Source organism: Exophiala viscosa (genome assembly GCF_022695815.1).
Source record: "Exophiala viscosa unplaced genomic scaffold EDD37scaffold_3, whole genome shotgun sequence".
In the NCBI taxonomy this organism is placed as follows: Eukaryota; Fungi; Ascomycota; class Eurotiomycetes; order Chaetothyriales; family Herpotrichiellaceae; genus Exophiala; species Exophiala viscosa.
This window is the reverse complement of record NW_026944355.1, coordinates 1947368-1967587: the sequence shown is the minus strand read 5'-3', so window position 1 is coordinate 1967587 and position 20220 is coordinate 1947368. Positions and strand designations below refer to the sequence as shown.

Sequence of the window (20220 nt, the reverse complement as noted above, 5' to 3'; positions counted from 1 at the left end):
CAATTCAGTGTCAACCAAACAAAATCCTTCTTCTACCCTATCGTTCTTTCCAAAAAGCTTTCCCTCATCTGGTCCGTGGCCCATGTCTAGCGTCTCGAAAAGGGATCGCAATACTACGGTTCCCATCGCTTCCAGGACGCATCCATCTCGCAAGCCTTGCTGTCTACTGTGTTCTAGGCCAAATGGTGGTAGGTGGATGCCCGGGATACACGGCTTGCCCTAAGGGCAATCTAGTGAATCTACCTGAGGCCACAAGTTGCCCTCAGGCCAACACATCTTTTTACGCGGCCAACCTGCGATCCAAATGCTGTCATTCGCTCACCAGGCGTCTTATCTCCCGTCCTCGCTTAAGTTGACCCCAGCTTTGACCAAAGAATACGTTCCGTACCGAATCGAGATCGGTTCCCCCTGCTCTTCAGAGGTATACATCGCCTAGAATTGGAGTTCGGCTCTTGAATCGTCAGAATTCTACGCTATCTCGCAAGGCACGATAACTGCAAGTAAGATCCCAGCCAGATTTGCAGATTTCGAAACAAACTTCACCCATGGACCCAATCGATTCTGTCACGATCCTGGCGCTTATCTTCCAGGACTGTGTCTGTCATAGACCGGTGCATTACTAAAAAGAAAAGAGCCAGTCAAAAGAGCTTTTGATGCTTATCAGATCGACGTGCCACGAAATGTAAGGCTTGCGACGACCTAGACTTACACAGTGGAGTGCACGTCATTAAGCATTTGGCCCATTGGGGAAAATAATCCCACTTGGAATGAAGAGGTCGAGCTGAACCTGTAAAATATATATGACTACTTTTACTTTCCTTCGTTCTGGCTTTTGTCTGCATCGAGTCCACTCGAGATATACCAGGACCACCACCATCACTCAACATGGAGTCTCCCGATGAGAAGACCGTCTACGATGACAAGAATAATACCTCCTATGAGCCTGTCGAGGCTGGTCGCGTGAGCGGCCTCAAGAGACGCCTGCCCGGCTTCAGCCTTGAGGTCCGTCAAGAGGAGAGCAGCTTTGCTGCCACAAAGGGCGCCTCCAATGCCGACTTCGACCCGATCCCACCATCGAAGCGCACCTGGAATTGGGGCGCTTACGTCGCCTACTGGATGGCCGATGCCTGGGCTGTCTCCAACTGGGAAGTCGCTTCTTCCATCATCGCAGTCGGCCTCAGCTGGAAATTGGCCATCGGCGCCTGCGTCCTCGGCAACACTATCATGGGTCTCGTCATCACCATCAACGGCAGAATGGGTGCCACTCTTCACACTCCATTCCCGGTCCTCGCACGCATGCCTTTTGGTTACTACTTCAGCTATTTTGTCGTCGTGTCCCGCTGCGTCCTCGCCATTGTGTGGCTTGGTGTCCAAACCACCACTGGCGGCCAATGCATGACCGTCTTGCTCACAGCCATCTGGCCCAGCTTTGCCAACATCCCCAACCACATCCCCGAAAGTGAGGGCATCACCACTGGAGGAATGTGTGGCTTTGTGCTCTATTTCCTGCTTCAGCTTCCCTTCCTGTGCATTCCTTACACCAAGGTCCAATACTTCTTCGCTTTTAAGAGTATTATCGCACCGATCATCTTCTTGGCCGTTTTCGGGTCCACTTTGCACAAGGCTGGCGGCACCATCAGTAACAGTACGGTCATCACTCAAGGCACCACTTTGAAAGGTTCCGCTCTTGCATGGGCCTTTTTCGCCAATCTCAACGGAGTCTTGGGCAACTATGCCACCTTGGGCCTGAATATCGCCGATTTCTCGAGGTACGCCAACAAAACCAGCGCACAGAACATCCAAGCCATTGTCATCCCCGTCATTTTCACCATCGTTGGCCTGCTCGGCATCTTCACCGCCGCAGCATCTCAGACAGCTTATGGCGAAATCATCTGGAACCCCATCGTAATCGTCGGTGACTGGTCCTCGTCCGGGTCTCACGGTGGTCGTGCCGCTTCCGCATTCGGCGCCATTGGTTTGATCATCGTCACCCTTGGTATCAACATCTCGGCCAACTCCATCAGTGCGGCCAATGACCTTATGTCTTTCGCTCCCAAGTACATCAACATCCGCCGTGGTCAACTGCTTGCCGCCGTCATTGGTAGCTGGGGCTTTGTTCCCTGGAAGATCCTCGCATCAGCCGCAGAGTTCCTTGCTTTCCTCGGTGGCTATACCATCTTCCTGGGTCCCATGACCTCTATTCTCATGTGCGACTACTACATCGTCCGACGCGGTAAGGTGTCTGTCCCGGACATGTACAACTTCCACGGCATCTACCGCTACTCACCAAAATTCGCTACCAACTGGCGCGCTGTCGTTGCCTTTATCATCGGCTGTATTCCTCCACTACCCGGCTTCGTCAACAACATTGTTGTAGCAGGTGGTAACAAGACCGGCGTGTCTGTGGGCGGCCAACACCTTTACAACATCGGCTACATCTACTCCTTCGTCGCCGCCGGCCTCTTCTACTGGGGCTTCAATCGCTTCTTCCCACACACCGAGTCCATGATGGACCACGCCGAGACGGGTGAGGACATCATTGCGGCTCAAGATGCCAGGAATGTCCAGCAACGTCGGGCTAGCTACGCTGAGCGGAGGCCAAGCGTGGTTACCAAGTTCTTCGAAGTCTAAATATCCCGTACAACTCTGCTTGGGTACAATCTGCCGGAGCACGATAAGTCTTCCCTTTAAAAGGTTGTTATCATCAGGAACCAGGGCGGGTGGATAACGGAGGGGTATCTTTTACTATTTATCACGTACGGCTGGCGCACAGTTCGGCGGAAAACTATAGACATGCTCGTATACGAGCTTCTCGTGCTTGTGTGGCATAGCTACGAATGAATGTACTACCTTTATTTCCAGAACAGATGAATCTATGTTTTCGCATCTTCTGAATAAAGCTTCTACTCGATGAGCCTGGACAATCTTTGTACTGATATATTGAAATTCGGCGCGAAGAGGGCGCAGGAGAAGATGTGGCCGCCCTAGCCTCACAATCACCAGCGTTGGCCTGGGCAAAAGCAGCAGTGAGCCAAGATCTGGCAAGGCTATTACTTCCTGCAGGTGGTCAGTGCCCCATTCAGTCCACTCTTGTTTCCTGCATATCGAAAGCTCACTCCTCTTCTCATTCCACCTGAACGGCACAGTCTGTTCATTGATTGTTGTTTCCCGAGATGGGATCGTCCCTCTCATGAACCTAAACTCTGTATGAAGCGCTCTAGAAGAGGAACAGACTCCAGAACCAGGATATCCTGCATTGAATGCAGGAAAAGGCATGTGAAATGTGATGGTCAACAACCCTGCCAAAAATGTTGGCAAGATAACTTATCCTGCTCTTACAATGCACTGGCTCCGTTCCGAGCAAAGCAATGGGATCCTAGGGAGGCTGGCCTGCCAGACCTCCCCCCTCCGAGTGAGCCAGTAAAACGAGCATCCAGACTTTCATTTGTCTCTGAGAACGAACGTGTCGAATCACGTTATGAAGTGATTGAGAGTCAACCAAAACCAAGGAGCACCATATATGACACCGCAGGCCTTTCATCTCCAGCTACTTCCCGAGACGGACCATGGGCAAGTCCCTCCAGTTCAAAGGCGGGCATACCCACTCGCATGCCTATCACCGATTTAACAGAAGCTTTTTTCCTGGAACGGTATTGTCGCATTATTGGACCATGGTTTGACATGTTCGACATGAAGTGCAACTGGTCTCGAAACGTTCCGCATCTGGCACTGTCCAATATATCACTATTCCGAGCTATCATCGCTAGCTGCGCCAAACAGTATAGCCTAGTGGCACGCGAGAGCTCCATCTTCGCTCTAGATTACTACAATCATGCCTTGAAAGAGTTGACACAAGCACTGGACGACCCACAACTGATCGGATCGGCCGCAGTATTCGCCTCATGCCTTCTGACCGGTTATTGTGAGATGATTGATGCAAAAAGTCTGGATTGGCACACTCACTTGCGAGGGACGTTCTCTCTATGCGCAAGCCAAGGCTGGCATGGCTTGTGCGGAGGCGTTGGTCAGTCTTGCTTCTGGGTCTACTGTCGAATGGATCTGTTGGCCTCTGTAGCCAGAGCAGAGAAGACATCCTTGGATACGACGATGTGGCTCCCCGAAGGTGGTTCGCTTCGGCCAGCCGACCCGAGGCAGCAGTGGGAGCCTGATTCTTGGTGCAATCAAGTTGTTCTGCTCCTCGCCGAAACTCACAACCTGCTGTGTGATGCGCGACAGTCTTCCCACCAGTCGACAAACCAGCCATACCTGCTTGATAGATGGCGCAAGCTGTCAGCGAACTTGAGTGAACATGAGTCCGGCCGACCGCCTTCATTGCATCCTATCATACATTTACCTCCAGAAGGCCGGTCATGTCCGTTCGAGAGACTAATTTACGCGTCGCCTGCTGCTTGTGCTGCGACACAAATGCTTGAAGTGGCGTCTCTGCTGCTGCTCGTAGCATCTCCGAATCATGGTCCGGCCGAAAGACAAAATCGGTCAGTAGCTGATGAGGTCTCTGAGCGTGCACTCGCTCTCAGCCGCAAAATCGTCAGTAACAGCATCACCAATCGCCTCACCATTGCATGGGCAAACGCAGTACAACTACTTGCTACCGCAGGGCTGGTTCTGGTGGCAGAGGATGAACGAGCAGCACTGGTCACCATACTGGAAGATATCAAGTCAGAAACAGGATGGAGCGTCGAAGGCCACATCCAGAGTCTGAACAGCTGGTGGAACTCAATTGACCTTCGCTTCAACCAAGTGTATGGTGCAGCTGTTGAGGGGACCTCCAGCGAAGACGTACTGCTCAAACGAGTCGGCGACTGCCTTGTGACCCTTGTTACCGAAACGATGACATATACATGATGAGGTTTATGTCCCGATACTGTCAGCTCTAACATAGCACTTAGCAATCAAGGAAGCCGTCCTGCTTTGGCTTCTCGAAGGGCGACAGCAACTGCCTCAGCCCGCTCAGGAGACCTGGCCACAATCTCAAAGTCGAAATGGCGCGGTTGTACATTGAACCCGGCAATATAATCATATTCCGGGATGGGAAGCACCTTTCCTTCTGCATCCACCTTCCTTTGCAAGTCCAATGCCCAAGCAATTCGCGCAGTAAGGATGTTCATCGACCGCTCCGCAATATTCTGTCCAGGACAAATACGCCGCCCAAACCCGAAGCAGGAGAAATTCTGCAAATTGGGAAATTTGTTCAGCGGCTCACGATAGGTCTGAGGGAATTCCGAACTCAACCACCGCTCTGGTCGGAAGGCCTCTGGGTCTGGATATAATTCCGGATCTCGATGAATGGCCCACTGGTTCGCGTGGAAGACTGTTCCCGCTTCAAATAAGTACCCCTGGTATTCATCGTCCTTGATGAGTTGGTGCGGCACTCCGCCTGCAGTGACCGGTCTCCAGCGCATGACCTCCTTGATGACAGCACGTACCGTCGGTAGCTGTGGGATATCTTCGAAGTCTGGCATGCGGGACCCAGCGACGCTGTCGACTTCCTCTTGAATCTTCTTCTGCCACTCTGGATGCAGGCACATGGCAAGACAGAACGACATCATGGCCGCAGCAGTGGTGCCGGTGCCAGCCTCGAACAAAGTCCCAATGACATATGCACCTTCATCGTCCGAAAGTTCGTAAGCTTTCTGGTTCTCGAGAAAGGTCTTGGTGAACGAAGTCACGGCCGAGCCGTTGCGCATTTCTTGCCGCACGTCATTCTGAAGTTGTCTGAAAAGGCTGAGCTCTTCAGCACGCAACCGTCGAGCCTCTTGCTTGAATGGAGCCAGGGTGGTTGGAATGTACTTCAGGAACGGCAGGGTATCAACAAGATATGCACCCGGACTGCCGACTCGCTCGACCTCCTTTCCGACCTTGACGATCCGGAGGAACTCTTTCTCCCTGCCCGTTTCGATCCAGCGACCGAACCCGATCCTAAAGACCACGCCAGAGGCGTATTGCTCCAACCAACGCTCATATCTGGTCGGCTCTCTCAGCATTGCTGCCAGAAGCTTGACTGACTCGTGTTCTTGGACTGGTTGGTAGGAGTCGGCCGCGACAGGCATGGTTAATTGATGCATAAGTTTGCGTCCGCGTCGCCAGAGGTCTTCACGTGAAACGTCAGTCAATATTCAGACATGCTCTGGGTTAGGCTCACCATTATATGGCAAGAACAGTGGTCGAAGGTTATTCGACAGTAACTCTGATGCAAAAGGCAGGTACTCTCTCGATGAGTATAATGATCCTCGCTCTCGTAGAAGGTCATTGGCGATTTTCTCTGTGGACAAAACGACATGTTTTCGACCGGCAATGTTCATTCGAAAGATAGAACCGTACTGGTCACTCCATTCCTTGAATTTAAGCCAAGAATGGTACGGCGGGACCTGTAGGAGGTTTCCGAGAATTGGGATCCCTGCAGACATTGGTTAGAAGTGGCACATCGTTCGACAAAATGTGTCATGCTAACCGCGAGGTCCTGAAAGGGGTTTGCCACGATTGCCTTGCCTGCCGCGCACAAATAGGACGACGCCGAATGCCATCAACAGAAACGTCCAGCCCGCAACTGAAACCATCTTTGCAAACACGTCAATACGACTGCTAGGGAACGCTTGAAGTCTTATGTTAGACACTGTAAGAAGAAGGCTTCCGTGTGAATCCGAGGATTTGCTCGTAAGTACTTCAGAAATTGCCCTCTTCCGAGTCTGGACCGTTATCTTTTCAGCTTCGGTGCGCCCATCATATATGCAGGGAAATATTCCGACCGAAGGGCAACGACAAGCATCAGGACAATATAAGCAAGCGCCAAAAGATCAGGCCGTCCTCGAACCCCACAGGTAAAACCCCACAGTTATGCTTTAGGGGATACTTTCAAGCAACGACCCCTCACGATGCCGAGGTGTATCTCTCAAGCCACCCGACTGTTACCCATGATTGTGCCACAGTTCTGCCGACCAAGTGGTTGTGCTCGGTACAAGTGAAGATTGTCTTTCGGACGAGACATCTATAAACGAGGTGATGGTCATCCATCACTTCGGGTCATGACCGTTGTACTGGCAGCTGATGAGGTGGTCGACTTCCCCTTCTCGGAAGCGCCTCTTGCTGGGGAGGAGCGTCGTGCTTTCAAAGGGCTACATCCATCTGGCTTCTTCATTCGTCACCCATCGGCTCCTCATCATCTGAATGAATTCTATACATCTGACGACGACCTGTTCCAGACGATCCATATGGGCGCTGCCGTGGTGGACTGCGAGGATTGGCTTCTGACGATCGATGGATTGGTACAGCGTCCTTTCGCACAGTCTTTGGATCAGCTTCGTCAACTGCCTCGAACCACTCTCACTGCGTTCCATGAGTGTTATGGAAGTCCAATAAAGCCTCCTACGGAAGCTGTCTCGCGGATTGGAAACGTCACATGGACTGGAGTACCACTGTACACGCTGTTGATGCACGCCCGCCCATTACCAGAGGCATCCTTCATCTGGTCGGAAGGCCTGGACTCAGGCGAGTTTGCGGGCGTCAAAGCCGATCGTTATCAAAAAGACTTGCCATTGAAGAAGGCTTTGAGCAAAGAAGTCCTTGTGGCGTATGAGATGAATGGTAAGCCATTGACCAAGAAGCGTGGTGGACCAGTCAGGTTGGTCGTGCCAGGCTGGTTTGGGACAAACAGCACCAAGTGGCTTTGCAAGATCTCTCTGCAGAGTGTTAGAGCACCCGGTCCATTCACAACAGTGTTCTACAACGAACAAGATCCGACTGATCCGCATGGCCTGAGACGGCGACCAGTCTGGCAAGTCGAAGTCAATTCCATCATCACGTGTCCGGCACCTGATGCTGTGGTGTTAGCACCCAATGTCCAGATACAAGGATGGGCCTGGAGTCACGATGGTGTTGGAAGCGTCGAGGTTAGTGCTGACCAAGGTGGAGTTTGCAACGATGCGCATGTTGGGAAGCAGACCGACTTCAGTTGGCAAAAGTTCTCGGTGACTTTGCAGCTGCCTGTGGGTGATTGTAACGTCACGGCTCGGGCCACATCTTCCAGCGGCTTGCAGCAGCCCCTTCGTGGTCGTCGAAACCACGTACATACTGTCCATATTGTGGTCGAAGCCGCAGACGTCAAGTGAAAGAAGGCATGGGTTGGTCTTCGATAAAAGAATCTGAATGGAGCACGAGGCTTCATGCTACCATCTCTCATGCTAGCTATAACGACAGGGAATGAAGAAAGCCATGGGTGCTACAGCAAACCTGAAGCGCGCAAGGCGGAGAGAATTTGGGGCATAATGGGACATCTGCCCTCTGCACTGGGACAGGGCGACAATACTTTGCAAAGTGAAGAGAGAAGCGTCGGATAGCCTCGAGGCAAAATTCTCAGCAGGGTGCGTACGCAGAAGATCAAACTCGCGCGTAAAGTTGGATGCCAACATCAGGCTTTCAGCAGGTCGAGTCGGTCGTTGACATCCAAGATGTTCCATCTGTAAGGGTCGAGACCTTTGGGGTCCCCATTGGTACAGTATCTCTTGTACCAGTCCTTGAGATCTTCTGGATCACGCGCTCGTGGTTTGGTGAGCACTGATTTGAGGTGGGCCCAACCTGGTGCTCCACCACAATCTTCAGCACACGGATGGCCCTGGAGAGGTTAGCCCAAGTAATAGCCGTCAGACAGTACGGTCAGCAAAGATCATACTTCTCCACCAAAACACAGGGGATGATTGTACTCGGCATCAGGCATCAAAGCTTTGCGAAGTCCTGGATCCTCAATACCGAGGAATATGATGTCGTGCTCCCAATCATCGCCGAAGTCGTACATGTATCTGAGGTTGGCTTTAGAACGATACTTTTCGTTCTCGAATATGTCGGAGAGCTTCCAAGAAGTAGGTTTGAATGTATCTGCGCGTGAGGGATCTATTGAGGCCCTATCTCTCGGGTCATTCATGAAAGTCAGTAGCGGCATGTTCCCAACCTGCAGGGTCAAGTGCTCGTTAGCGTGATCTGTTATCCCTGGGAGTATCCTGCGGGAAGGCTCACCATCTCGTAGTCGTCATCCTCCTCGTCCTCGCTAGAGAAGATGCTATGCAACTCAAATTGCCACAGATGGGAATTTTCCCATCCAAAAGAAATCTGCATGACATCGTGCATCTGGTCCAATGTGAAAGTGGAGGGCACTGACAACATGCGTGTTATCATAGGGTCTTCACTGTCGACCAAAGCACATTGGAAAAGATACTTTGGCGGGTGGTCTTCTGAGGGAGGCTTGCTGGCTCCATTGGTCTTTGCTGTCGATGCAGACTTGCGGGTACCTTGGAGAGGGTCCTTGCGCTGCGTTTTGCCTGATTTCGGGACTTTTGGCATGGTGGGCGCGAGTCAGTGGGACACGCAGGAAATAGATGACTGTGAGATCAGTGGATGGTTGAAGCAGACTTTACAACCTGATTCGATTGATTAGTACGAGTAGAGACAAGATTGAGCGAGCAAGCAGGAAACGCGATCAGATGGAAGGACATCGCGACGCGACTCTCTGCAAGTATGACGTTGATCTTCCAGAAGCGCGTTGAACGCTTTCACCAAATCACGTGCATTTACCGTCACGTGACTGTATCTTGCGGCGCGGACTTTTTTCTCTGTTGCGACTGCGATATGAGGCTTTGAACGCACCCATCAACTCTACACTTACCTCTTCCACCAACAAGTTCTCAAATTGGTATTTGTCTTAGCATCAGAATGGCGGAAGGTATTGACCGCAATGCGGAGGGTAAGTAATGATCCAGCGACGACCCATTCCGTGCTCATTCAGACTGCAGACCGCATGGAGTTCTCGACCTCGAAAGAGGTGACGGTTGCGCCGACCTTTGAGGACATGCATTTGAAAGAAAACCTTCTGCGTGGAATCTACGCCTACGGATACGAGTCCCCATCTGCCGTTCAATCTCGAGCCATCGTTCAGATCTGCAAGGGTAGAGATACCATCGCGCAAGCGCAGTCAGGCACGGGTAAAACTGCAACTTTCTCGATCAGTATCCTGCAGGTGCTGGAAACGTCAGTTCGTGAGACACAAGGTACGCATGAAGCCTACGTTGCCCGGGTCTATATTGACAAATCACAGCACTGGTCCTGTCTCCGACTCGAGAACTTGCGACTCAAATCCAAAGCGTGATCATGGCTTTAGGAGACTACATGAATGTACAGTGCCATGCCTGTATCGGAGGAACGAACGTGGGCGAAGACATCAGAAAACTCGACTATGGTCAACACGTGGTATCAGGTACACCAGGCCGAGTAGCAGACATGATTCGACGACGACATCTCCGAACAAGACACATCAAGATGCTGGTCCTCGATGAAGCAGACGAACTCCTTAACCGCGGGTTCAGAGAGCAAATCTACGATGTGTACCGATATCTTCCCCCTGCGACGCAAGTTGTAGTCGTCTCCGCCACTCTACCTTACGATGTTCTCGACATGACCACCAAGTTCATGACCGACCCAGTCCGAATCCTGGTCAAACGTGATGAACTCACTCTTGAAGGACTCAAGCAATATTTCATTGCCGTCGAAAAGGAGGAATGGAAATTTGACACTCTCTGCGATCTCTACGACACGTTGACAATCACACAAGCCGTCATTTTCTGCAACACTCGGCGCAAGGTTGACTGGTTGACCGACAAAATGCGTGAGGCGAACTTCACCGTCAGTAGCATGCACGGAGAGATGCCACAAAAGGAGCGTGACAGTATTATGTCTGACTTCAGACAAGGCAACAGCAGAGTCTTGATCAGCACCGACGTCTGGGCACGTGGTATCGATGTCCAACAAGTCAGTCTGGTGATCAACTACGATCTTCCCAGCAACCGAGAAAACTACATCCACCGTATCGGTCGAAGCGGCCGATTCGGTCGCAAGGGTGTTGCCATCAACTTTGTTACGAGTGATGATGTTCGAATCTTGCGCGACATCGAGCTCTACTATTCCACACAGATCGATGAGATGCCGATGAACGTTGCTGACTTGTTGACTTAAGAGTGGGGTCGCAGCGCAGAATCTCAAAGAATTATGCTATGATGGCATGCAAGAGAAGATCTCATCAACTCAGTCCATTGAAATGGATCCCAATAGCCGTTTCACTCAATTCGCCGGAAAAGTGCTTCAAGTTCAGTCGGGACAGGTTTCAGATTTTGGATCGACTATTATACGGGCAAATACAGCTTGTACAGGGGCACGTCGGCCGAAAAAGGGCTCCTTCTGGGAGCCTCTGGCGCTATCACTATTCACCAGACTTCCCGCGCCGAGCTGGGAATATGGGTTGGTCGATTGTGGCCAGGATCTGGTGCTTGTCACCTCAAAGTCTTTCATTCAGGTATCAGAATGTTAGGGATGGAAATGGGCTGAAAGCTAAAAGGTTGGTTCTGCATTGTTCCTTCACCAAAAGCGCTGCTCACACATTTCAGAATGCTACTTTTCCGAACCGCAAAAAGCTTTTTGCTTGCACGGCTCAAGCTATCGTTCCCAGTCATCCAGTTTCAGGTATCTTTTCACCCCAACCCAATGACCCCACTGTGCAGCCTCTTGTGTTCCGTGGTTCTGAGTTGACATCTAGCTGTCGAACGATGCGAAGACGTCTCTCTTTGCCTCCTCATACTCCTTGTGGATCGTTTCACGTCTTTTATCTGATCGGACTTTGACATCCAAAGCATACGGCTTCGCGCAGACCAGGAAGCCTTCGCTGTAGCCTGTGGTAGGATCGATGTCTGGCTCGACGACATTTCCCTTCTCATTCTTTCCTGGTGCAAAGTCGAATGCCCAGAGCAACTTGGCAATGGCAAGGAACAGGTTTCTTTCTGCAAGGTGAATGCCCGGGCACAGACGCCTCCCTGAACCGTATCCGTAATGATCCCTGTCGTCTGGATTGCTGGCCTGGGCGAGTTCAGATGCCAGTGCCGTGACACCTTTGTAATGGTCTGGATCGAAGACGTCAGGGTTGGGGAAGTATTTCTCGTCGTGGTGCATGCCCCACGCATTGATGAAGACCACAGAACCTTTGGGGATTTTATAACCGTCAACCCAGTCCTCTGTTGCGATGTCAGCAGTGCAATACTTGGGAGTTCTAAGTACACACCTTCGTCAACAGCATGTGGAAATGCTAGCGGAACCACTGGACGCCAGCGCATTGCCTCCTTGACGGTGGCAGCAATGTAAGGTAGACTCGCATAATCCGACCACACTGGTGAGCGGTCTTCTCCAACAACACTGTCGATCTCCTTTTGTGCTTTGTGCATGACTTCAGGCCATTTGATAAACGCCTGGATCGCAGCAAGAATGATACTTGAACTGGTGTCACTGGCACCTTCCATCATAGTCCCGCCCAAAAAGTACAATTGATGCCTCGTCAACTCAAGCTTGTCCTTCTGATCGAGCACTCTGTCCATGAAACTGTACTTGGGTCCCACGGCTTCGCGCCGCTTCTCCAGACCCGTCAGCATATCACCGTAAAGCCCATTCATGGCATCGCCGACGTCACTTGCTCGCGAGCGCCAGTTGCCGAACACCGCTTCGGGGATGTAGTGCAGGAATGGGAATATGTCAACTGGTGGGGTGTTACCGGGTTCCATGACTACCGACCAGTGTTCCATCAAGTCATAGAGGCGCTTCATATGCGGAGTGTCGATGTCTGGGCTGCGCACGCCCCAGATGGTGCCGCATGCTATGCTGTTTGTGTACCGTTTCGGATGCCACATGTGCTGGGAGGGATTGACCAGGAAGTCGTGCAGCAACTGGCTTGCCTCAGCTTGTTGGAGAGGGAGATGGTCTTTCATCACGATGCTTTCCATGAAGTGCTGATGGATAACTTTACGATAGCGCTGCCACACTTTGCCGTAGTGCGCGATCAGGACGTGGTCGCCTCCTGTGATCAGGTTGTGCGAGACGTAGCTGTGGGGACGATTGCTGTAGATGCCAGATTTCTTGTCGATGAGCTGCTTGACTAGGTGTCGGTCCGTGAGGACGATGGCCGTGGCCGGGCCGAGTTTGAGTGAGAAGATGCCGCCATAGGTCTGCGATGGTTTAGAGCCTCAGGTCTGACGCACGGAAGGAACAAGTAACTTACTTTGGCCCATTCTGTGAATCTGACCAGCCGTGCTGGTTAGTCTTAAAGTAGGAGAGATACTGCATGGTGGCATGGGTGAACTTACTTCAGATAGGATCCTTTCGTTGGAATTTGATGAGCGTTGCCAATGATTGGAGCGGTAGGCGGGCCTGTTATGGAAGCGTTAGAGACAAGCCTGCGTCAGGCCGAAGCGAACGCCGAAGGACGTTGACGTACCTGGAGGTAGACCTTTCTCTCGTCGCCCGACGAAGACAATGGCATAGAACAAAAATGCGCAGAGGAGGCCACCTGCAACTGGGAGAACTGTGGTCAACGCCATTGCTCTGGCTCTGGATCGTCAACTTTCAACGGGAGATGTCGAAAACAAAGTTGCGCCAAAGTCCTGTTGAAGAACAAGACAATGGTCGTGCACAAATGGTAGAGACTGGGGGCCATTGATGACGATCGCGGGGAGACCTGGGGTATTTCCAGCTGCCTCTCCCCACCAGAATTGAGGGTTGTTCCTCCCCGCAGAGCTCCGGGTCACTGCATTTTGCAGTGTCCCACGATGCGTTAGGCTGGTCCCAGTCCGTGACAGGATTCTCCCCGTAACGTCCCACAATGAGGCTTCCAGGGGGACATTTGCAGGTTGAAATCCGCCTGTACCCAGCATAGCTTTGCAGCAAGGGCCATGAATCAGTATTGTCCGTGATGTTGTGCTGCTGATGGTCTCGAGGACAGTTTTCACTGTAGTCGTAGTTCTCTCCGGGACTCTGGGGCGAAATCAATATTCGGGAATCCTGTCCTTCAGCCGTGTTTGACCTATGGTATATCCTGGCACATGAAATCCCGTTCACTCTGAGGTGTCACCATCCTCATCACTACTGACCCCTGCCTCCGCGGAAGTGGTAGTCGCCCTAACTGTTAACCGTTGTGCCAATTGGACTTTGAGTCCAGCACGGATGGTCTCCAAGGATGCCCTCAAAGTAGGGGTCTTGCACTGCTCAATGCGCACATCGAGCTGACTGATTTGCTCTTCAAGTTCTCTGATGGCCTTAGCATCACTTTCATCTTGCTCGTCGATCTGTTCAGGTTGGTTCCTGGGCACTTCCTCGACTTCCAGGTTCTTGTCAAGGTATCTGGCAAAATCAATGGCCATTCTTCTCTCCTTGATTGCAAAGACAATCTCTTTGAGATCACCCCAGTCATTTCCCTTCAGTTTCTTGGATTCCTTGCCGTCGCCCAGAATAACCTTCTTGAAGGCTCTTGCAACTTCCCCAACTGGATTCCCATAGGCCCCGCAGCCCCAGGCACCCAACACACATTGTTCCACCCCTTTCGATCTCAGAATCTCCATAACACACTTGATTTTCCTGACTACAAGGTCTCCGTCTTTTGCACTGGCGTACCGGGGTTCCTCGCCTTCATCGCCTTCCACATCAGGGAACCTCAACATCCCTGCGCTAACGACATCGACCCACCATCGCTCGTTCTTGCTCAGGTCGTCCCCGGCTTCATCGCGGAAGACGCACACATCTTCTGTCCACACTGCGCCTACCTCCGGCAAACGGTAAAAGTCGTCCTTCAATGCCGGATATAGGGTCGTACGAAAGCAGAGACTCTCCTCTTGAGCGGACGCTCCATTGAGGAACCCACCTCCGGGCAGCAAAGGACTTGCCATGTTGAGTACAGCCACGTTTCTCTTCGGTTTGATTGATTGTCCTACACGATTCGCGGTCTGACTTGACATCCTCGCCACAGTGAGCGTGTCACCCACAATGACTCTGACCTTGAACTTTTCATTCGCAACGACTTCAGCTGCACCGTCTTCATTCTCACCCTTCTTTGGACGTTTGGCACCAGTCTTTGCGCCGCCTGCCAAAGGATCAACAACAAGCGTGCTGCCCTCAACGCCTTTCCGAGCTCTCGTGCTGCTTGCCAGTATTGCAGGTATGGTTTTGTTGACGGTCATTTTGGCGGCCTTGGCCCGAGCATCCTTGCGTTGAGCTGGTGGCGCCAGTCCTAGGGAGGGCTGGGTACGTCCCATCGCGATTCGTGATTAGACGTGCCCGAGAAATGATTCAAGCATGGATGATGAACGACAGAGGCGTGGCGCTCCAATGTTTGGACTTTTGAAAAGACAATGCCGTCATATCACATAAGGTCACTTACGCTGCCCACCAATTGTCCTCACTTCTGAAGTACGGCCAAGGAGGGGTTACAGAGCTTCTTGACGACACTTTGCAGTCGTGCTGAACACTGCATTATGTACGCCTGTCACATAATGAACGTAGATGTACTCATATTAAGTGTCATTCCGCTCGAATTCAGAAATAGGAAGGAGGCAAGAACGATGATTTCCGGGCCTAAGAAAGGCTTCCGCCCTGTGCCAAGTAACCACGTGGCACCCAGATCAACATCACCTCTTCCGAACTTTTCTTTTCAGGCTTCACTAGCCATTGACCAACTTTGGCATGGTAGGCTGCGGATATCATGCCAGAGTCATGTACCCTCCAGACCTAGCCAGACCCCATAAGTCTCGGCAGCTCCAGATCAATTCGCGTTGAGCGACATGATATCTTGATGTGCGTTAGCAGTATGCATGATGATCCCATTTTACACAACCTGTTGACTTAGTATGCTGTTACATCAATCAGTGACACTATACCTCATTCAGTCAGAACTTTGTTCTCCTCTGTTGTCCTACAACTATAAGGAATCGAGTCAACAACCTGGAAAGCAAGTGACAAGCACTAGTGCTCTTGGGCATGCCTTCGCGTCCTGCCTCTACGAAGGCTCCCTCCTTCTCGTCACGCTCATATTGGGATGATCGTTTTACGGGAGATCAGATCACATTTGAATGGCTTCTCTCGGTGGGAGATACCATTGCCATCATCAACGGGATCATCGTCAACAGCCGTATCGATGGACAAGGCGTCTCGAATGACCCCAAGCCAAGGATCCTGCACATCGGTTGTGGGACATCGGACCTGTCCCTACATCTAAGAGAGCTTGTGCGGTTGCCCGCTCAGGTCCATAATGTGGATTTCTCCGAGGCTGCCGTAGAGCACGGACGGATGAAGGAGCTGCAGAGCTTCCATATCCATCCTGCTTCCATTGATGCTGACAGGGGTAGAGATGGTGGAGTCAGCGGACCGGCAGCAACAGAGGTTTCTGAAAGGGAGAATTGGATGAGCTGGAGCACGGTCGACCTTCTTTCGCTTCCAAGCGTGGAATCACTGGTCGGCGACGGGGGCCAGCTCTATGACCTGATCATTGACAAGAGCACCAGTGATGCTATCGCCTGTGGTGATAACATCACCGTTATGCCACTCTGGGTGCAACCTGACGGGCGGGTTCCAATATCGATGGATCCTGTGGACCTTCTCGCTCTGCACCTTGCCGCAGTGACTGCTCCTGCTGGTTATTGGATCGTCATCTCCTACTCAGCAAACAGGTTTCCCTTTCTTGAGAGCGAGGCCGAACAGCGGGATCAATGTGCAGAGAAAAGTCCATCGCAACATGACACCAGCCGTGGTGTAGCACCAGGTAGATTTTGGAGATTAGAGAGGAAAGCACAGATAACAGTGCCGGCAACTGAAGAGGCCGTTGTTGGAGGGGCGCCAGGCCACACCGTGCACCGACCAGAGATATATCATTGGCTGTATGTGCTTATACGGACCGAGGCTCTCTTAGGGCCTGGTGTTGAACCCCCTCGTCAGAGCTGAGAGCTGAGAGTATGGATCCTTCCACAAGCGGGCGCGGATCGTATTCGGAGGAATTTCTATGGCAAAATGACGGTATGGTAAGAGGTAACGGTCCCGGAGCCCACCATGGTAGGAGCATCGGAATTTTATTACGATGTCTCGGTGTCGTGTACATGCTGCGTTCAAGTTCGAAGAGTAAGGCAAGGTAACCCTTTCACTATTCCGCTTCGCTTCGGGACAACTCCGGCTTCGTCCGAGTCAGGGGCTGACAGCCTTGTGTGCAATAAAACCATATCTGATCTTTTCAACACTGTGTTAACACTGTTAACACTGTTAACACTTTAAGGTTCTAAACTCACAACCTCTGCCATTCCAAACGAGACGAACGCTTCGTGGTCCCGGACCAGGCTTCAGGATCTGGAGATCTTGAGCCTTGTCAGCATGGGGTGCATAGCGTCCTGGTGGGTCATTCGCAGACCACCCTCCATTCTTGTTCGTCATACAGGAGGCTGCTAACTCGTGACAGTACCGATCTCATGCGACGGTGTCCCCGTGTAACTTTTTAGTGAAGTGCCGTACGCGTTGATTGATTCCGCAAAGCAGCAACCACTATATATGCTTGTTTCGGCGTCCAGTATTGGGCTCCATTGACAAGCATAATTGACAAGTCTTCCCGCAGTTTTTCGACACGATCCCGAAAATCCTCCATGATGCGACTCCTGAAGCAATGAAGACTGCTTATTTGACAGTCTTTGAGTATGCTCTGGACAGGGCCAATGAATTGGATCCCATCGCCACAAAAGCACGTCTCGAGGAGGCCTGGGAATGCATGAATGGAGCAAGCTTTGGCTCTGAGCGCGCCGATGCTGCCAGACAGTCATCCACGTCGATTGGCTTCAAAGCTGGCTCTGGCAGAAACATCGTTGAGAAAGTGCACAAGAATGCAGAGCAATTGGGGCAGACTCATGCTTCAGGCGTCATCCTCCCCTATCATGGCCCATCCGACAGCAAGACCAGGCTGCGTGGAAGGGGGACCACGTCGAGCATGTGTGCCGATGCTCCACACAGGGCTTCGCCATCAACGATACCCGAGACTCAGTCGAGCCTGAGTGATAGTCCTTCGGAGCCTGCCACGCTAGAAACCGACCGTGTCAGAGGTGCGACTGCAGGTCGCCCTGGCAGACAACAATTCCTGCGTCAAGAACTAGGCCGTATCAGGATTGAGTTTTTGAAACCCAACAGGAACGGAGACACCCACAAAGTGCTTGACCGAAAGGACATGAACGATATTGACAAGATTTGGACCGGAATGTTTGCGGGCGATGGTGTGCGCGCCCTCAATGAACTTATCGAACAATACAACACAGAACTGCGCAACCGGGATGGGCCAGAGTCTGCCGCGCGTGTAGAGGCCGCAGCTAGGGACAAGGACACTCCACCAGAGGCCACGCCACTTCTATCCGTGTTTGCAAGGCTGATCAATGTCGAGTCAACGAAGAGGCAACTATTGACGTCGCTCAGGCAGCATCTGGACATGCTTGCATTCTATCAATACTACAATGAGCTCAACGAGGAGGTCCGTAAAGGAAGTCCTCGCTACGATCCTACTCTTGCTGAGGGCCTCCGAACGACTCCAGGTCGTGGAACAGCAAGTCTCGTGAGAGACTTTCTGGCTAACCAATTCCCCCGTAGGAATCGAACAATGGTTGACAACTGGATCGCGAGGTCTCGTGCACTGTACGACATGACGGATGCTTTTGGCAGCAAAGGTATTCTATGTCTAGCTGAGGGCCCAATGTCTTGCAAGTACGTGCTAAGCTTCAGTCGCTGCTTCACATTGCTAATTGTTGCTAGGCTCAAAAGATGGGGCCTGAACGTCATGCAAGAAGTCTGGCCACTCGTCAAGCAATACATACCGCATTCTGAACAAGTGTGCGAACTCCTCCAAAATCACATCCTTACACCAATTGAGAATGGCAGGCCGATAAAGATCGATCATCCGCGGAAACGTGGAGGGGATGTCTATAGACATTTAACACATCTGTTCGTGCAATGTCCAGAGACCAGGCAAGGGACAAAGCGAAAGCGCCAGAGCCAGGAAAGTACTGCGGACAACTCTGACCAACAAAGCATGATTTCCAGTGCTGCTGATGGGTTTTGATGGAGCAGTGAGTTGGGTTGATATAGATCTCGGTTTCCTAGGAACATCAATGTACTGTGAAACGCGCGAATAAATAGGGGCAATACTAATCATGCGCACACGAAAATGAAAATAAAACGAACCAGAAAGAGAGGAAGATGACAGGTTAAGAGTCATTAGTCTTGATAATTGGGATGTCGAGATGGAAGAATGTCAATGAGTAACTGCACCGTGCCAAAACTCGTGTCTAGACGGGCCCTCACCGTCTATTGAGCGCTCTCATGGTGCCTCAACTAATGCGAGGGTCATACAATCCTCAAAAGGATTACTTCATTCGTGCCGCTATGGTGTCCGTAAATAACCACCTGCGGCAATAGCTTGCTCCTCGTGCAGGAAGGCGTATCCTGCAGACCAGGACGTTCTCTGGGACCGAGTAGAGGGGCAGAAAACGTGTCCTAAGCGAATCATCGCCATAAGGCTCTGGAATGACTTGTGATCCGTACCCGTATGTCAGTTGCGGCACGAGCCGCTGTAACAGACCTTTCCACATGGCTAAATGACGCAGCAAAGGCACTTAAACCCGCTAGCAGGCAAAGTGGTAAGGACCACCTCAGGAGGACCCTGCTGACCTCATACTGATATCAAGCCAGGTATTGCGTGCTTTGGGTGGCCATCCAGAGAAACCCCAAAGAAGCGGTGACAAGAGGGAACCTGGCCTCGTACAGCCTGGACGTTCTCCAGATCAACAATTCAGATCCGTTCAAGAACAAGTTACCCGCGAATGACAGGCATGCAAGCAAGTACAATTCGCGATTGTTAATGTTGTAGACTGCCAGCAATCGAATGGCTCCCGTATAGACGTTGTGCATACCGTAGACGTGAGCCAGCACCGGAGACGGCGGAGTAGCTCGAGGACCTGAGAACTGGCGCATGGAGCTCAAAGGAGACATGTAGCAAACAACGCTATGTATCAGCGCGAGCACGCTCATCTGCAGATGATCAGCACTCTGGAGGCAACCCACTGATATGAGCTGCTTCGGCTGCAATGGAGAAGGGACATTGTCATAGGCGTACCAGGAGGAGGTAATATGGTAGATACCCTGAAGACTGAGGGAATATGCTGGCTTCCATTGTGCTGTAGTTGGTCCCGGATGCACCATTAACCGTGACATCAATCACGAAAATCACGTTTACTTCCTGTCAAAGTGATGCGCTCTTCCGAAGACTAGGAGTTCCTGAGAACTAAAACGATTAGGAACATCAACAGTCGAAGAGTTCCCACAGGATCCTCATTG

At 51.7% G+C, this 20220-nt stretch overlaps 11 protein-coding genes across 11 annotated transcripts; 6 read left to right on the top strand and 5 right to left on the bottom strand.

Moving 5' to 3' along the window:
• The first annotated feature begins 442 nt into the window (after nt 1-442).
• On the top strand, nt 443-2688 carry EDD37DRAFT_339888 (permease for cytosine/purines, uracil, thiamine, allantoin-domain-containing protein). Its single transcript, XM_062811681.1, has one exon. It carries the CDS (start codon nt 886-888, stop codon nt 2629-2631), a length of 1746 nt encoding a protein of 581 aa, XP_062672214.1. The 5' UTR covers nt 443-885; the 3' UTR covers nt 2632-2688.
• A 275-nt stretch (nt 2689-2963) lies between these two features.
• Nucleotides 2964-4890, top strand: EDD37DRAFT_339839 (uncharacterized protein). The gene has a single exon (XM_062811677.1). The coding sequence runs from the start codon at nt 3208-3210 to the stop codon at nt 4864-4866; it is 1659 nt and encodes a 552-aa protein (XP_062672213.1). The 5' UTR covers nt 2964-3207; the 3' UTR covers nt 4867-4890.
• Nucleotides 4891-4913: 23 nt separating this feature from the next.
• EDD37DRAFT_562104 (cytochrome P450) lies at nt 4914-6428 on the bottom strand (the record flags this gene model as incomplete). The annotated part of the gene is made up of 2 exons (XM_062813900.1): nt 4914-6112; nt 6164-6428. 2 exons carry the CDS (start codon nt 6426-6428, stop codon nt 4914-4916), a joined length of 1464 nt encoding a protein of 487 aa, XP_062672212.1.
• Nucleotides 6429-6565: 137 nt separating this feature from the next.
• On the top strand, nt 6566-8375 carry EDD37DRAFT_339841 (Oxidoreductase, molybdopterin-binding domain-containing protein). The gene has a single exon (XM_062811679.1). It carries the CDS (start codon nt 7044-7046, stop codon nt 8124-8126), a length of 1083 nt encoding a protein of 360 aa, XP_062672211.1. The 5' UTR covers nt 6566-7043; the 3' UTR covers nt 8127-8375.
• On the bottom strand, nt 8163-9351 carry EDD37DRAFT_679574 (MM3350-like domain-containing protein; the record flags this gene model as incomplete). Its single annotated transcript, XM_062819689.1, has 3 exons — nt 8163-8629; nt 8687-8962; nt 9028-9351. The coding sequence occupies 3 exons, from the start codon at nt 9349-9351 to the stop codon at nt 8426-8428; spliced, it is 804 nt and encodes a 267-aa protein (XP_062672210.1). The 3' UTR covers nt 8163-8425.
• A 250-nt stretch (nt 9352-9601) lies between these two features.
• EDD37DRAFT_339683 (ATP-dependent RNA helicase fal1) lies at nt 9602-11261 on the top strand. The gene is made up of 3 exons (XM_062811675.1): nt 9602-9751; nt 9801-10055; nt 10103-11261. Exons 1-3 carry the CDS (start codon nt 9721-9723, stop codon nt 11014-11016), a joined length of 1200 nt encoding a protein of 399 aa, XP_062672209.1. The 5' UTR covers nt 9602-9720; the 3' UTR covers nt 11017-11261.
• A 208-nt stretch (nt 11262-11469) lies between these two features.
• On the bottom strand, nt 11470-13674 carry EDD37DRAFT_339485 (putative cytochrome P450). Its single transcript, XM_062811674.1, has 5 exons — nt 13316-13674; nt 13185-13248; nt 13100-13118; nt 12113-13046; nt 11470-12065 (listed from the first exon to the last, which is right to left on the bottom strand). The coding sequence occupies exons 1-5, from the start codon at nt 13416-13418 to the stop codon at nt 11590-11592; spliced, it is 1596 nt and encodes a 531-aa protein (XP_062672208.1). The 5' UTR covers nt 13419-13674; the 3' UTR covers nt 11470-11589.
• A 60-nt stretch (nt 13675-13734) lies between these two features.
• EDD37DRAFT_339746 (uncharacterized protein) lies at nt 13735-15440 on the bottom strand. Its single transcript, XM_062811676.1, has one exon. The coding sequence runs from the start codon at nt 15123-15125 to the stop codon at nt 13932-13934; it is 1194 nt and encodes a 397-aa protein (XP_062672207.1). The 5' UTR covers nt 15126-15440; the 3' UTR covers nt 13735-13931.
• A 45-nt stretch (nt 15441-15485) lies between these two features.
• EDD37DRAFT_626938 (uncharacterized protein) lies at nt 15486-16995 on the top strand. The gene is made up of 2 exons (XM_062816339.1): nt 15486-15674; nt 15736-16995. The coding sequence occupies exon 2, from the start codon at nt 15847-15849 to the stop codon at nt 16804-16806; it is 960 nt and encodes a 319-aa protein (XP_062672206.1). The 5' UTR covers nt 15486-15674; nt 15736-15846; the 3' UTR covers nt 16807-16995.
• Nucleotides 16996-17127: 132 nt separating this feature from the next.
• EDD37DRAFT_339390 (uncharacterized protein) lies at nt 17128-19053 on the top strand. The gene is made up of 3 exons (XM_062811673.1): nt 17128-17246; nt 17312-18591; nt 18640-19053. The coding sequence occupies exons 2-3, from the start codon at nt 17513-17515 to the stop codon at nt 18944-18946; spliced, it is 1386 nt and encodes a 461-aa protein (XP_062672205.1). The 5' UTR covers nt 17128-17246; nt 17312-17512; the 3' UTR covers nt 18947-19053.
• Nucleotides 19054-19088: 35 nt separating this feature from the next.
• Nucleotides 19089-20182, bottom strand: EDD37DRAFT_626932 (uncharacterized protein). Its single transcript, XM_062816338.1, has 2 exons — nt 20000-20182; nt 19089-19914 (listed from the first exon to the last, which is right to left on the bottom strand). Exons 1-2 carry the CDS (start codon nt 20054-20056, stop codon nt 19567-19569), a joined length of 405 nt encoding a protein of 134 aa, XP_062672204.1. The 5' UTR covers nt 20057-20182; the 3' UTR covers nt 19089-19566.
• Nucleotides 20183-20220: the final 38 nt, after the last annotated feature.